We start from the raw sequence: 16,954 nt of genomic DNA, 5'->3' as shown, positions 1-16,954 counted from the left end.
CTCTTTAGAAGTATGACAAATAAGTCTTACTATGCTTGTTGTGATTTTTTAAATCCAAAAGGCAAGTCATCCTTTCCTACACAAACATCTGTGGGAGTGTAAAAGGCCTCCTTAACCCACAATTTTAATTTCAGTAATTTTCTGCAGGGGGTGAGGAAGATAAAGGCAAGTTCTACAACCATAAAGCATGAAAGAGACAAATATGGGTGGTATTTCTGTGATAGAAACCCTGCAATTAGCTGGAACCAATGCTTAACAGCAGCAGTGGCATGTGCTTTCTAAAGTACATCTGACTTCTGACAAACTAAGTTCCAGAGCCACAGCCTGCTGTCTTTGGGCAATTGCTCACAGCCTCCCTGTCTTTGCTGCTGGGGAAAATTCATTCAGCCAAGAAGTGAGGAACTCATCAGTTTTTTGGCAAAGCTCTTAGGGACATACATGTGGTCCCATGGTATTTAAATGAGACTTGAAACAAGTTTCACATTAAGGGAGTCCTTCCAAGGTAAATTCACCAAAGGAGTAACTCAGAACAGACTATTCCAGTGCAAAGGGAGGGACCTACAATGACCATCCAGTCCAACTGCCTGAGCAGCTCAGGACACTTCAGCCTGTGCTGACCTGCATTCTCAGCCTGGGGGCCTGGATTTGCTCCTACCTGTGACTTCCACCCCAGCTGTAGGCAGCCCCTTCACCCTGGGGTCTGGCCTGCAGGACTGATGAGCTGGGGTGGGTTACAGGATCACTGCCTCCTGCTGCTCCCCACCACTGCAGGGCCAGGGGTTTCTGCCCAGTCATGGCAGCTGATTCCATGGAATCAAACACACAGGCAGCACATGAAACAAGAGGCAGGCATCTCCAGTCACAAAACTAGGAGATTGCAGCTATTTAGCCCATTCTGATCAATGAGATAAATAAATTTCACCTTTCCACTGCTATAATTCCATGGAATTAGTCCTGGAAGCCCAGATGATACTTCTTTCTTGATCCACAGTCTTCCAATTTTCTTCCAAATTAACTATCAATAGCTAAACCATAGTCACTTAGTAAGAACTGAGGCAACAATTTTATGCAAAACTCAAGATCACATTTGTCATACTAGAAGGCAGGAGTGGGTTTGTTATTTTATTTTTTATTTGAAATATTGCAGAGCTTTCTTATGATACATACACATTGATAGGGCTTCCGGTAGCACACTATCAAAAAAATTAGAATTATGAATCATAATCAGAGATAAATGACTCTAACATCTATTAAGATGGTTATTTAAAAAATGTTTTGATGAATCATGCAAAAATGTTCACAAATACTTTTTTTTCATAGATAAATGTTTTGTTTTTCCTAAGTCTTACAAAAAGAGCTTGTGCTTTAAACACTTGAATTGAAAAAAAATATTTACAGCAGACATCATAAATGCCACATTTAAGTTCATAGAGGCAAAGTGGTGATGGTCCCCTGTTTTGCATTGACCAAACATGCTGAGGGTTTCAGATCTCTTCCATAAACTCCCAATTCAGTCTTGGATCTTCAGTATGCTCCTCTTCTCCAAATCATTCATTTCCTTCAGTATAAGGGCAACATTGTATCTCAGTTCTTGAAACTTTGCAACTGGCACCTGAAACAGAATGCTCTGGTTAGAAAACACAACACATCTCAGGAACTTGACTAGGGCATGCCTATGGATATGGAACATTCTGCAGTGTAAGGCAAATTTCTCTTAAAATACTTAATTTTTCCAGACTTAAGACAAAGGATTTAAGGTTAATAAAATTCAGGTAATTCACCTAAATCCCCATGGAAAAGAAGAGTGGGAAAAAAACAGAAGTAACACCTAGATTGTACATTTTCTGCCTGATGAGAGAAAAGAAATACTCAAGGATGTAAACTGAGAGCTGCTTGGGTGATATAAAAGTCACGGATTGGAAGAAAAGTCATCTGGAAGGTCGTGGAGACTACAGAAATCTCAAGCAACAAATTCAAGATATTCTGCTTGTCCAAACTTGCAAGACAAAGAAATTGAGACTTGAGGCCAGACACTTGGCAGCAACCTCAAGAGCAAATGGCACTTCCACTATGTGTGGAAGGCAAAAGATTTAGGGTTAAACACACAAAGCATTTCCAGCTGTGCAGGAGACTCATGGCCTCACCATTTCAAGCCTGAGAAACCCAGTGGATGGAAATTTTATCTATGAGACAGAGACCCCCAGCTGGGTGCAGGCCCAGCCTGTGACACAGCCTGGTGACACCAGTGCAGTGCACAAACACACACTCACACGAGTGCCCAGTGCAGTCTGGCTGGTCCCACACAGTCTGCACAGCACTGCCTAATTTACTCCTCAGACTGCACTGAAGACAGCAGTTCTTTTGGCAGAGCCCCTTGTCATCCTCCTGCCCACTCTGGCACAGATACCAATTATATGAGAGCAATCCAACACCTGATTTGCATTTTCCACATATATCAGACATGCATAAAAAGGCACCATGTCCTTTTCACTTTTGACATATATACAACAAGACTCAAAATGCTGCAATTCCCACTGCTTAAAAAAAACAACTTCAGTCAGAAGCCACACTGTGATTAAAATACCAAATGGAGACCAAAGAATGTAACTTTTCCCTGTGCTATACACATTTTAAAACTGTTCACAACAGAATTATTTTCTGGACTTACCATCTTATGTAAGCCCTGTTACTTAGCACAACATACTGAATGTGTTCAAATAAAGGAAAACTGAACATCTGAGGACTATGTTTACTTGCATAAACTTGCTTACTCAAACCAGAACACAAGTTTATTCCAAAGAGCTAACTGTGGGAAGACCTCTCATCAGATCTAGAAATCCTGTCTGAAGTCACACCCTTGGCATTCAGATCCAAGCAGCAGCAACAGCAAAGAGCTGATTCTAAGAGAAGCACACTGTTTGTTATCAGATATCTGCATGTGCTGGACAAACACATCTTCACTGCAGAATAACTAAATGTCTTCCACAGACTCACATTGAGGAAAAAACCTACAAAAAATAAACCCTAAAATCAAACCAAAACAGTCAGAAGCAATGGCACCAAGACCAACACTGAACATGATATGCCAGGAACTAAAGTGGGAATAAACTAAATTTTATCCTCACAAGTGAAACTTACCCTTTTGTAAAGGGTTAACCTGGAGTCCATGGCATCATTTAAGTTCCATGGAAGCCCTCAAACACAGTGTATGGGATGCTCTGAGCTGGACAGTCCAGAGGGGTAAATTTGATCTCCTCTGAAGTGACACCCTCAACAGTTTGCAATGTAGCACAGAATTTATGCCCTTCTCTACAGATGCTTTCTTGCAAAACAATTCAACAGCAAAATCAGTCCACCTCTTTCAACCCACAGGGCTTTGGTGCTTCTTCCAGACTACTACTAATGAGAGAACTGAAGCCAAAATCTGTACAGAGTTCAAGTGTAACAATGCCTGCTGTGCATTGAATTCCTGTACGCACCACCATGCTATTTATAGAACAAATAGCATTCCTTTCCAAAGGTTAAAATTATGGAAGAGTTTATGCCATCTTCTGGCAAGCCTTTAGGTACAGTGTCATAAATACTGCCACTGACTAATCCTGTAACAAGCAAAGAGGGCTTTTTTTACTTTCTAGCAGCCAGAACAGTTCTGAAGAAAAAGAATAAAATTACCTCTGCCACAGAAAAGAATGTTATCATTCTCTGCCAAATGCAGAAGATTTACAAGTGTCTCATACATTATATAAACTATCCCAGTAATTTTTCTGCCCTCAAGAGACAACATCAGGTCTGAAGGTTACAGTTCATAACAACCTCATAACTTTTAATCAAACCAGACATTATGTAATAGTGCTTTCCAGTAATTAATATTCTTCTAATAAATTGCAGGTCAGCAGAACATGTGCAGGAACAAGGTATGAAATGATTTTGATTGGTATTTCATTAAATATTTCATGTGGCTACACTGAACATGAAGGATTTCAAAGCAAACCAACCAATGGTAATACACCATTTACAAAAGCTTTAGTATTTGAAATAATAATTCAACTTTCTAAATAAAACTAGAAGTGGTTTCCTTACTATTTATTATGGCAATCAGACTTACTTCAAAGCGATGAGCTGTCCCATCTGAAAGCCTCATCATCATCAGAATGGATGGCTGGAGTGCACGGGCCAGTGAACTGAAATTATTTACATCATTAGGATTACAGCAGTACAGATCAGCACTGTGATGAGTACAGCATTGCACATTAACAATTTTAGATGTTCATGTAGGCTTTACACAGAACATGAGTAATTTCAGTCACAGAGTCTGGCTGGAAACTCATGAACACAACAGCTCTGTCCAATTTACCACAGTATTGAGACTTAACATTTAGTTAATAGTTTAGTAACTGCAAGTTTAGGAGCATTTTCATTTTTACATAATTGGTTTAGTGGAACTCTGATAGGGATAAGAGCTGACCAAGTCCTGCTAATAATAATGCACAGTTTTCTCATGCAGTTTACCATGCTGCATTAATCATTTCCATCCCTTCATACGTTCAACTGCCACCTCATTCGGGGAATCAACCTCTTCCAGGCTTCATCCTAAATTTGTGTGTTATTTTATTTGATGACCCAAAGAAGGGAAGTGAGTCATTCTTGTGCAGCTTCCATCAACTGACACTGCCAAAGCCTGCTCAGGTACAGACAGGCACTACAGCCCAAAGCTGCCATACCTCCCTGCAGAGGCTGTTGCTGGATGATAAACAAGAAATCCCAGGGGGAAGATTAACTGAAAACAAAATTAAAAGGAAGGAAAACAAAAACCGGTAATGCATTGCTCCTCCTGTGTAGTTTGGAAAACAAATCATAGGATTTGCTTTCAGCTTGCAAGCACTGTGCCTGAGGATGTTTACCTGGACATTTTGCTGTCCTATCAGTATAGACTCTTTTTCTACAGAGTGATACCTGTGTGGTGCTTACAGCACTGCTCATCAGAAAGTCACCTGAACTAGCAGCTTGTGGCCATTCCAATTTTCTCTTAGAAGTTTTTTTCCTTGATTTCAGGAAGACAATCCTGATCAGCCATGGGCCTCCCTGGCACCAAAGAGACAGCACTCTCTCCCAGATGCAGGTATTCAGACACACAACATGGAGTCACTCATGCTAACAAATTACACTACTAACAAAGACTGGATCATCTAATTTCTTTCAGCTTGGTCTGTCCTGGTTAGGACTAGACAGAGAGCAAACAGCACAGACAACAGGTTTCTGTTTCCTTCTGGGTCTAGCCAAAGATCCATCCCCCACATGCCTGTGTTGTGGCAGATGGTAAGAAGCTGTTCACTGCAGGCACAGGCAGGATGATCTCAAAGGCTTTTACTCCTGCTGTGAAAGAAACTAGGAGGTAGTTCAATGACCAGTTACATAACTATGGCAGTGTAAAGGTGCTGGCCTGAAACTTCTCTCTGTAGAAGCAGAGTACAAGAGATGGAAATTCATTTAACATGTGCAAAAAATTATGATCTGCTTGAGAAGTTGAATAGATGAATACCCTCCCCTGTTCCAGTAAAACTAAGAGCTTGCCTAGCTGCTTGAGGCTCAATCTGACTAATTTATGCCATTATCACCAGGATCTGTGGATTTGTACCCGCTCTGTTAAGTTTTAAAATAAGAGACTTAAACTTTGAAATGCTACCAGCATTAAAGTCTACATACACCAACTTCTACCCTGTTCAGAAAATTCCACCTGTATTTTACTGTTTAAGGTTACCTGCCAATCCCTAATAGCAAGGCACGTTTTAACCCCATTAAAACGTTTAAGCAGCACAAGAAATCAGTTTGATCTTAGGTAATTCCAGGGATGTGCATGATTCTCTGTTGTACCTTGTGGATATAGCTACATCCACTCTCCACTTGAAGTCCTGGATACTTGGCAGCCGACTTCTTTGTACCAGAGCTGTGCCTTCGGAAGGGGGGCGCCTGGAGAGTGGATCAGAAATAGGAGACTGAAATGTAAATCCATAAAAGAAGCAACAATCTAAAGAGAAAATGGGATTCCTCAGTACAAACCTGTCTGGAATTTGTTTCTCTCCTACATCTGTCCTCACTTAAAAAGTCCTGAATAAGCAGAGTTTTTGTGGATTTAAGATAGTTGTGCTCAGATTATCCCATTTTTGATGCTTAACTATGGTCCATGGAAAAAAGAGACCAAGTGACTGTATAATTCTAGTAAACTGATGTCACTACAAAGATTAGTAAGAGTCATTGTGGTGGCTGGCATACCTATTATTTCAATTATATGCAACTGTGAGGCATAGAAAGGGATCTGCAAACATATCCTTACCTTCATGCAAATCCAACAGGAACAAGCAAGCAGAGACAAGACAGATGACTTAGGCAAAACAGTTGCATAAGGTCACTGTTCTTCCTCAGCAAACACCATCTACTATTAGCAAGCAGCAATGTTTTAAAATATAATATTAGTGTATTGAGTGTATTTTGAAGCATACCTAAAAAAAACTACAGTGGTTCTTGTTGATCCAACATAATTTACAAACTTTAAGTTTCTTACGTAATATTCACTGCCAACCCCAGCTCAGCCTTCAAGATTTTTGTCTAGTCTAAATGTGTAAGAAGCCAAGCATTTCATTTGTTACTCATATTGCAGGAAGAATCAGGCTGACCAAGCCCTAGTTTATTTCTGTGTGGGAATTAGGAGCAATTAAACTTCAGATGGTTGACAACTTTCAAAATTTTAACGACATGCTAAGTTCTGGATAACTAAACAGCAAATCTGATACAAATACATAATAACGATTAGATATACATGCAGAAATAATTTCAGAATGAGGTCACTGTGCTGGTCCATTCAGGAGGTAGATTCTGGACTTTGAGTTACTCTTTTTTTTCTCTCTAAGCATCCCATGTCCCTGGAATTTATTTGCAGTACATTTCAAGGCTACTCCAGTACTTCCACTAAGGGCAGGATAAGAAACATTACATCCTTTATCCATGGTGCTAGACATAATCTAATTACAGACTTTGCATCAGAAAGGAATCCTCTCTGAGCAAACCAAGCACTGTAGGAATGGCAGTCTCACATCACTACTGAGATTCTTGTGAGCAAGTTAGCTGGGCCTTTAGAAACTGCCCAGAAAGATTAATGATCTGATAAGGTACAGGGACTCACAGGCTGAGATCCTCCAAGTGTCCTGCATTTTGCAAAGGTGATATAAGAAAGAATTTATCTCTTTGGTGAGAGGAGGCTGGGTGATGTCGGAAGTGAGACACATTCCTAATAGCATGGTAAAGAAATGAGCAAAAAAAGTAGATCAGCTGGTTCTTACTCATTTACTCATTGTCAGCTCCTGGATAGGAAGTAGGTCAGCACAGCTGGGTGCAGCCATGAGGAGCTGGAGTCCAGAACAGTCATTAGCAGGATTAAACAGTAAGAACAGGCCTTTCCCTCACTGGAGAGCTGCTGCCAGAGTATTGCTTAAGTTGGAGACTCCCTAAAAATAGCCACACTGCTACTGTTTCCTTAAGACATGTTAACTCCCATCAATGGAAGTCAGTCCATTCAGTGCAGCACCAGCACCCTGGGGGAAGAAAGGAGTTTTAAAAACAGAAAGATATTCTACTTAGCAGTGGTGGGAAAGATCAGGAAATGGTGATCTCCAAAACAGAGGGGAAGCTTTGAATACTGTTGAGAGATGGCATTTCTGTGGTCAAACACAAAGCTTTATTTCTGGTCAGGGCTGCACTTCTGTGCCATTCTCCTAGGAAGAGTCACAGCTTTTATAGCTTAGTTTAAGCTTCTGTCAGGACCTTCCCAGCTTGGACAAGACCACAATGGGAACTGCAAGAATCCTGCAAAGATGACAGAATGTGCATAGTGGCCAACATGCATACAGAAATTACACAGGCTGCTAATTAAGCCATGGATTTCTGACAGGAATAGCAAAATGGACCAGAAAAGACTCAATAAATCTTACATCTAAAACCTATAGCCTATAATTACATTTTGTAAACACTCTGTGCCAGCATCTGCAATATACTGTCAGCACATTGTGCAGAAGTCAGAACAAGCAAAAGACCATGGATCAGATAGAGACCATCCTAGAGACCTCAAGCTGTGCTGGAAAGGATGATACACCTGGTGATAAGAACATCACCTGCTAAAGGATGCAACTTGAAAATGAAAGATTAGAGAACTTGGAGCAGCAGCTGATCGACCAGTACCAAAACTAAAGACAAGTTCTGGAGGGTTCCCTATGCACATAACAAGACATTCCTAGCAGGCCACTGAGCAAAAACCATCTAGTATTTGCAAGCAGTAATGTTTTAAAATATAATATTAGTGTATTGAGTGTATGTTGAAGCATACTTCAAAAAACCCACAGTGGTTCTTGTTGATCCAATATAATTTACAAACTTTAAGTTTCTTACAAACGCTGAACAAACTTGTATGTGTGAAATGCTGACAAATGGCACACAGAATGCACCCTCCTAGTAGAAACTAAAGGTACACCATTAGAAAATAAAACCAAAACAGTGCATTTATTATAAACATTCAGAGAGGGTGAAGTTAGTTACCCTTTCCCTTAAAAGACAGTTTCAATTTCATGTAGTTATTTGCTGTGGCAAGTTTTTCTTTCAGTCTACATAGCTTGGTGGAACTGTGAGGACACAAATACAAATGCCAAATACTTCAGAGTTGTTGTTTAGTGAAAAGAACTCCAAAAATAAGATAAGATGCCAGGAAAAGTATTAAAAATGGATTTTTCTGGGTTATCTAGCTCATACTGAATTACTGAATTTTTGATCTCATGCTAATGCACCTCTTAACATCACAAATATATATATTTACAACTCAATAAGCATATGTATGATTCAGTGTTACATTTAAGATTGTAGAAGCAGATCTGTCTAAAAATCAAACCTGAGGTGTTCATCTCTGGTCTCAAAACACAGAGCAAGATTACACTGGATAATCACAGCTTTCAAAATGAGAAAAAGCTAAATTTTCCAGCATCGTGATTTCACAGTAGAAAACAGACAATCATGCATGCTTCAAATTACATCTAAATTTATCTTCCTTCCCTACTGCAAGCAGTATTTCCACTTTGCAACCATGAATTTTGCATTCTTAACACCTATAATTCAAACAGAAGAGCAAAGAAAAGACGAGATGACTGAATTTATTTTTACTCCAAGAACCTTTATCTGTAAGCCAAGATCTTAATCAAAGAAATGAGGAATATTTTCAGATTTGGTAGCAGCACTCAGACCCTTGAGGGTAACTGAAAAACCACAACTATGATTATTGGGATTCCAGGCAGAGCATCTGAAGCAGCAGTGGGTTGGGGATGTCACGTGCTGAGTGACCTCAAGCTTCAAGAAGGAGAGTTGGCCCACAATGATCATCTGAGTCCAACTCCTCGCCCTGTACAAGTTTGCATATTCAAAATATTCAAGATTTTTAATTTCTAGATGTAGAATAGGCTAAACATGGTTGAGCAGAGAAACTTCTAGAAAAAGGGAATCCCAAGAAGTGACAAAAGAGACGGGCTGTTCAAAAAGCTCTCAGTTTAGAACTTACTCTAGAGTAACTGAGGAATGTTGCTTAAGAAGTGAATTAGAGCAGGCAGAGCACTTGATATCTCATATGTGTTGTCATCGAGTCACTCAGTGTGAATTCCCAACTGAACTGTACATTAAGACTCGAGAAATGCTATCTGAGAGAGCTGCCATGAACCAGAGCAGGTAGGGGGCTTATGAAGCCTGCCTAGCAATGATAATGATGGTAAAAATGAGTAATTCTGCACTGCATTTTTCATCTGTAGGTATTGATCAACCTCACAGTCTATAGAAAATTAGAAAAACTGATGAACACAGAAAAACTGAGAATTGGCAAGAAAGCTACTTAATGCATGTATTGCCATGCATGATGGACATCACACTGTGCTGAATCAAGATAATGGGACAAGTCTTGTTCTCATTAACTTGGAAAATATTGCTGTTCCTTCAATACACCAAGGATTTGTGTCAGCAGAGCTCTGTGTCTGCACAATGAAGACACTAACCTGTTACCAAAGACTACACTGGAAAAGTCCACAATGAAATCATCTGGTATTCTGAAAAAGAAGAGCAAGAAAAAACAGTTAGGGATTTTTTGTAACCATAGTTATACGGCCTTACCTGAAAAAACCCTCAATCTCTTACAGAACACAAAAGATGTGTCAACATTTTCCATCTTCCATTGCTTAAAATTGCCAGCTCTTATGTAAGCACTTCAGTATTTATTCAGTCAGGACTCTCAAAAGGACAATCTGTGTTTATATATCAAGAACCCTAAAAACTGCTGCATCTGCCCATCCTACCTTGTATGGCAATGATGTATTTCAAAAGAACCCAGTATTGGCTTAACTTCTCTCAGTAAAGTCAAGAAAAATTTTACTGATGGCTCTGACAAGTGCAGAAGGCAGGCCAGCAATGCATGCTTTCAAAAATCCCAAACGACATGTTTCATTTCACTTTCACCTCCAGTGTAATGAACACAGAAGGAATTGCCTCTCAACATTCAAACAGAGGCCCTACTTACAAAGGAGCATATGTGAAGACTGGTTGAAGAGACTAACACACTCCATCTACCCCCACCTTTCCACTCCTTCACCATTCCTTTGACACTGCTGTTGCCTTACAAACAAGCCACTGTTGATTTTCAGTTCAATAGATCAGGCTGTGAATTGCAAAGACCACAGAGCAGACACCATCCATTGAGCTGCCTGTGCCACAGGGACAGTAACCTCCTACAGAGGTTGGACAAGTGAGAGAAGCCACTACAGCTGCTGCCACAGTTAAATCCAGCACTCACCATGAATCAGTGCCCAGAGACATTACTCACCAGTGGCTTGAGACACACAGCAGTGTATCAAAGGAAAATCAAAGCAAACAAGGAAGTTATATGTCCTAAAGAGCTTACAGTGTCTAATGACCAGAGAAAAAACAACTCATCAACTCACACAGTGGGATGATGAAACAGCAGTTACTACAGCTTCAATTCAGAAGGGGAGAAGTGGGGTTAAACCACATTTTAAAATAGTGCTTGGATAAAAAGAAATTCATTTTAGCAAGCACTAGAAGTGTTTTTTGGCTGCAAGAGTCTGACTTTCAGAAGAGACAAGACTATTTCTGCAAACATTACTCACACTTTTGTGCAAGTGTATCATTTAGCCCATCCTGACACTGACTGGATACCCTGACTATGTAGTAGGAATAGCTGGAGACAGGGCTGTAATATGATTATGATGACACCTACCACAACACTTGATTGACTCAAGAGCATTACTAAAACAGAAGCATTAACACCACCTTTGAGTTTGCATTATTTTTGCTGTGCAATGATCTCACTGGAAATTCTGTTCCTGGCTCCTCAGCACACTTGAGGCCAGTCAGACATGACACAGATAAGATAGAACATGGCACAGTTCAGTCTGAACTACAGATAGCTATCACTTGTCATTGGAACATTCTGAGGAAGGGACTCAAAGGGCAAGAAATGTGTGAAGATGTCTCAATCCCATGTTATTCGCCTGAGTCATGAAGTTATTAAATAATCTGTGAGGGGAGGGAAAAAAAAGCACCCACAATTTAGTGTGAATTTATTCCCACTGGCCCAACCACTCAGGCTAAGAAATAGGGAATTGCAACTTTTTTTAACTAGTAATATTGATGTAGTTAATCAGAATTGGGCATGTATTCCAGCCTCTCTCTTCGTCAAAACTAGAAGCCAAGATCAGGTACCTCACCAGAAAATTGAGAATTACAGGATATTGTATGGGCAGAATTATGTGTCAGAGGTAGAAGTTAGGAAGAGTCCCAATACTGTGAGAATAATAGGAGCATAGCAGCAACTAGCAGCCCATAAAGCACTCAAGTCTGCAAGCAGCACAAATGCAGTTACCTAACTATTGCTGCTAGGTAAGCCCTATTAACCAGAACAATAACATAAAAAGATCTACCAAGATATAAAAGATATAAAAAAAGTCATAAAGACTGAAAAGTATCTGAGTAAAATGTATGAATAAATCATTAAATGAGAAAAAACCTCCCAAACACAACTACAAAAGTGTAAGTCATTGAAGTGTGGTCAAATGGCAAGGACAGGGACCTGGGAGTCTGCATTTCTGACATAGCCAGCCCAGACAGTGACTTCTGACACTCCTATACCAACTTTCTCCACTGCTCAGAAGAGGAATATTCACCCAGCCCCAGAGAATTTGGCATAGAACTTTAGTATTCTTCATTATTCCATAATCAAGCTTGGCACATTCTGTGTGCACCTCAAAAGACACCAGCTCCCACTGGGCCAAAAGCAATTCATCAGTTTCTTGCTGACCTGCTTTAACCCGGGTGTGAACTCCATGATGTGGCAGAGGCAGCAGCTTGCATTTGAGCTCTCAAGACAAAAGGCAGGCCAAACTCCAGCACTGAGCCACAGACAAAACTGTATCAACTTGGAAGGCACCTTTCACTATGGCCCAAATGCCACCTTTCATTGATTACACCCCAATGACATCTGCAGTTTTAGCTTGCCTGAAGTTGCTTATAAAGTAAACTGTGCTTATGATTTAACTGCTTATGAGGAGAAAGCCATTATTGTACAGGTTAATGGACAAATAAGGATGAAAAAAGACAGAATTAGAAACATCTATTTCTCCTAGGTAGCAATCAGAATGTTAAAGAAATGTGCAAAAATAGTGTTTTAAAATAATGAAGCCTTGGTGCAGATGTTTCACTACAGAGGAAAACATCAACTGCTGTTATTCTCCCATTGGTACTGAATATAGAAATAAGGGAAAACCTATAAATATTACTAGCATCTGACCTCTAGCTTTTAGGATATGATCCCTTCAGATATACTCATGGAAGACTGATATAGATTTTGTCAAAGGCTGTAACAAAGGTCATGATTTCTTGGGTAATGGGCACGAGAAATCATAGCTGAACATGGTGGTCGGGTTTCATGAACGTTATATCATTGACCTTTCAAAGAAGGAAAGAAGTAGGGCAGTTCTTAGCTTCTGAAATGCTACCACTGTCTTACCAAACACTTAAAAAAATATTGCAGGGCAAGATGGGGATGGCAGAGAGAAGGTCACTCATATTTGCATAACCTACATTACAGAATAAATCAGACCATTTTCCCCAGCAGGTGAAATAAAACTGCTCATGCTCAGTGCTAAATCAAGTCTTACACAACACCTGTTTTTTCCCTCTGCCTTTACATGATGTTTGGCAACAGATGCATTAAGAGGTATTTACAGGTAATTTTTATATCAACTTTTTGGTGTAAAAAAGTTAATTTGGGGAAGTAGTTACATAAAAGCCATGAAAAAAACAAACATTAAATGAACTGGTGTATACAGGCATACCTGAGCTCCTTCAAGTCTTCTTTAAAAACCTGAAAAGACAAGGAAGATGAAATTTTACATGATATAGCCTCAAATTATAATTTCTTACCTACTGACACAATAGTGGTTACTTATTTGGTATCTCTCCCCAAAAATTTTAGACTTGAGTGCCAGTAGTTTTGAAGTGACTGGTAATATATTGAAAAGAATTTTCAGAAGTGTTCAATTAAGTTGTGATTTAAAGACCTAAATATCTTGGAAGCCTTTATTTTTCAAAACAACATTTCTGCCACTTCTTTTATGTAGATATTCAGAAACATTTTTCTGTTATATTGACTTATATGCCCTTATTCTCAAATACATTTTGCAGTAACTTGTTTAAACTATGACAAGAAAAGAAATGGCAGAAGATAAGGTCTGAATATTAAAAGCATACTACCACTGTGTTTCCTGCAATATGGGAGCTTTCCCAGTATGCCTGGTTAAGTATGAAGCTGTATCTTAAACAACTGGTAAACTGGAAACCCTGAAGTGGCTCACTCACATAAAAATGAGAAAAGAAAATTGTAAGGTAAGGGAACATGAAAAATTAAGAAAATAGCCATGAAGAAGGGATAGGGGTTGGGAACATGGTGGGTGTGTGCATATTCACACCAAACATCCACAGCATAAATGGAAATTGCACTTTCTTCCAAATTCCACTATATTGTTCTGGCTTTAATATCTTCCTTCCTCTATGGAAGAAATGTGATCAAAGGAGGCAAACAAATATGAGAAATTGAAAGCATGGGCAAAAATGAGTGGTATGTGTGAACACCCAGTAAGAGTGAGTGTTGATGCCTGTGAAATAACATTTTGCTATGATTTCTTTGGCCGTTTTAATTTATGAGTGAAAACAAACATGCAGAGTGAACAAGATACTGAAGTAGAAATAGATATAGGAATCTTTTTCCTGAACCTTAAATATTTTTTCAAAAAGCTCACTCTAAATCTACCCAAAAAGTAAAATAATGAGTTCCAGATTTTTAACAGTTTCTTTCATCAGCCTAAACTTGGAGAACAATTTTTATGTGCATTTTCCCACCCAGGCAAACGAGATTTAGATGGTGACTTGTGTCTGATGCAGCTTTTACCTTATCAAGGCTCCAAGTACTCCCAGAACTTACTTCTTGTTTGAAAGTTGATAAGGGGAGTCTCAGTGCTTCTCGGAGGAGGGTGTACATGCCAGAAATGAGGAAAGCAAGTTGCTCTTCTGAGAGGTTAGCACTTTCTGCAATCAGCCTGACAGATTCCCTGCAGTCTTTTCCTTCCAATGCATTAACAGTGACTGTGAATAAGAAAGCAAAGCAAGATCCTTGATTTAATCAACGGTGTAGCTCTTGACTTAGATGGTCAAAGGTGCATTGAGGAAACTTTCATCACAGGGAGAAGCCTCACAGACAAAAATTAAATCAATCATTGAGACAGTGTAGCAGAGCCTGCAACACCACTGGCTGGATAACCTTCAGATACTGTTACATGCAGTTTTTACATGTGAACTGACCAGGTACATGAAACTGCATCTCATTTTTTACATTAGTCTTTGTTTAGCAATAGAGTAACAGCAACAGCCTCAAAAAACAAACCTGGGGCAAGTGCAAGAGCGATGTAGATAAACAGTGTTGAAATCCATCACATCTTCAAAGATTACAAAACCTTCAGAGGAAAAACTGCAGCCCTGCAAACAGTGAGTCACAGGCCAGCAGGAGCAGACAGTGATGGGGGATTTGTGCCAGCTCTGCATAAGCAGAGGGAAGCTGTGCCCACCCACTGCAGGGGAATCTGCACTGGGGTCACTGCCCTGGCTCCAGGCACTTGGTTTGGGAGGACTGTCTGCCCCTGCTATGGTAGGCAGCATTTATTGCACTCCTGAAAGCAGGTGATAGCTTACTCCAAAATCAAACCCATACAGTCAGGCTTCCTGGCACTGAAAAGGCTTTTCAGTCTCTGTGTTCCTGCAGCAGACAGCAAATGTAGTTCAACATGTGTACTTACTTCTGTCTCAAATGCCTCTGCCTATACACAGCTTTACTAGTTCAAGAATTACAAGGAACCCCTGAATACATTGATCATTTCTGCTACTGTGCAGCAACACTTTTAGAGACAAACCAGCTACCAGATGTTTTGAGTCCTTCAAATCAAAAAGGAAATCCCTGACAAGATGTTAGCTGAGAGAACATGCCAGGGTCACACCACGCTGGGCAGCAGCTACCCTCCAGCAAGCTGTGCTTTCACTCCACTAATCAACTCTTTCATTATTCCATGATCATTTTACATACCATAATTTTACTCAACTGTGTAACTCTTGATTTTGATTGTCAAAGGTGCCTTGAGAAATTCTCACTAGAGGGAGAAACCTCACAGACAAAAATGAAATCAGTCATTGCAAATCTTACAGCCTCAACCTCAACAGTACACCTGCACCTTGGGGTTGCTGTATTGTCTCCTGGACATTCTGTAGGTGCCCAGGGGTCTCTGACTGCCACACACAGCCTGACAGGGACTGAGCTGCTGGCTCTGGGACACAGGATGGGAGAGGAATGACTTTAACAGCACTCAGCTGATTTTGAGGCCCATCCACAGCTGCAGAACTCCGTTCCTCATTATTTCACAGAATTGTACAATACAATGAATCAAGCCCCTCATTTTATTTAAAGCTCAGTTCTAGCTTCCTGTTGGGAAAAGCAAAGGGAAGTGCTCCAGGAAGCTGCAGCCTTACAGCTGCAGCCCTCCAGCTGTCACATAATCACAGAATGTTCTGAGTTCTAATGGACCCAGAGGGATCATTGAGTCCACCTCACCCTGCACAGGATACCCTAAGAATCCCATCATGTGCCTGAGAGAATTGTCCCAGCACCCCCTGAGGTCTGTCAGGCTGTGATCACTTTCCTGGGGAGCCCGTTCCAGAGCCCAGCACCTGCCAGGGAAAGAACTTTTTCCTCATAGCTAAGCTGAAGTGCCCTGACACAGCATTACGCTGTTCCCTCGAGTCCTGTCACTGGTCACCAGAGCGGGCATCAGTGTCCGTCTGTCCGCAGCCTCCCGAGAGGAGGCTGGAGCCGGCTTTGCGGTGTCTCTTCAGTCCCCTCCAGACCGAACGGACCAGGTGACCTCAGTCCGGGCGGTGTCCCCGCTATGGCCTTTCACCACGCGCTTGGGTGTCCTTTGGAAGCTCTCCAAGAGCTATCCTTGCCTTCCCGAGAGGACCCACGGCTTCCTCGGGGAACGCGGCTGCTGCCCACGGGCTGCGCCTGGAATCCCGCGCGTCCCTGCGCGGGGGCAGCGCGGCCCCTCCGCGTCGGGGCGGCGCCCCGCGGGCCCCGCACGGGCCCTACCTTTGAGGAGCCGCCGGAATGTCTCCTTGCCCACGTCCTGCACGCCCCTGGCCATGGCCTCCACCTCGGCCGGCACTCGCGGGCCCAGGAACCCGCGGCCGCCGCCGCCCTCGCCGAGCCCCTGCGCCGCGCCGGCCGCCATGGCCGCGCCTCCCGCCCGCCGGCCGCGCGCCCTCC

At 41.3% G+C, this 16,954-nt stretch overlaps 1 protein-coding gene across 1 annotated transcript; it reads right to left on the bottom strand.

Annotated features, from left to right (window-relative positions):
• Positions 1-1,109: 1,109 nt before the first annotated feature.
• COMMD5 (COMM domain containing 5) lies at positions 1,110-16,919 on the bottom strand. Its single transcript, XM_058032581.1, has 7 exons — positions 16,778-16,919; positions 14,570-14,730; positions 13,425-13,453; positions 10,074-10,124; positions 5,872-5,967; positions 4,106-4,181; positions 1,110-1,612 (listed from the first exon to the last, which is right to left on the bottom strand). Exons 1-7 carry the CDS (start codon positions 16,917-16,919, stop codon positions 1,511-1,513), a joined length of 657 nt encoding a protein of 218 aa, XP_057888564.1. The 3' UTR covers positions 1,110-1,510.
• Between the last annotated feature and the right edge of the window lie 35 nt (positions 16,920-16,954).

Source organism: Melospiza georgiana, chromosome 12, assembly GCF_028018845.1.
Source record: "Melospiza georgiana isolate bMelGeo1 chromosome 12, bMelGeo1.pri, whole genome shotgun sequence".
NCBI lineage: Eukaryota > Metazoa > Chordata > Aves > Passeriformes > Passerellidae > Melospiza > Melospiza georgiana.
Note: the sequence above shows the minus strand (reverse complement) of the source record. Positions and strands in the feature narration are given on the sequence as shown.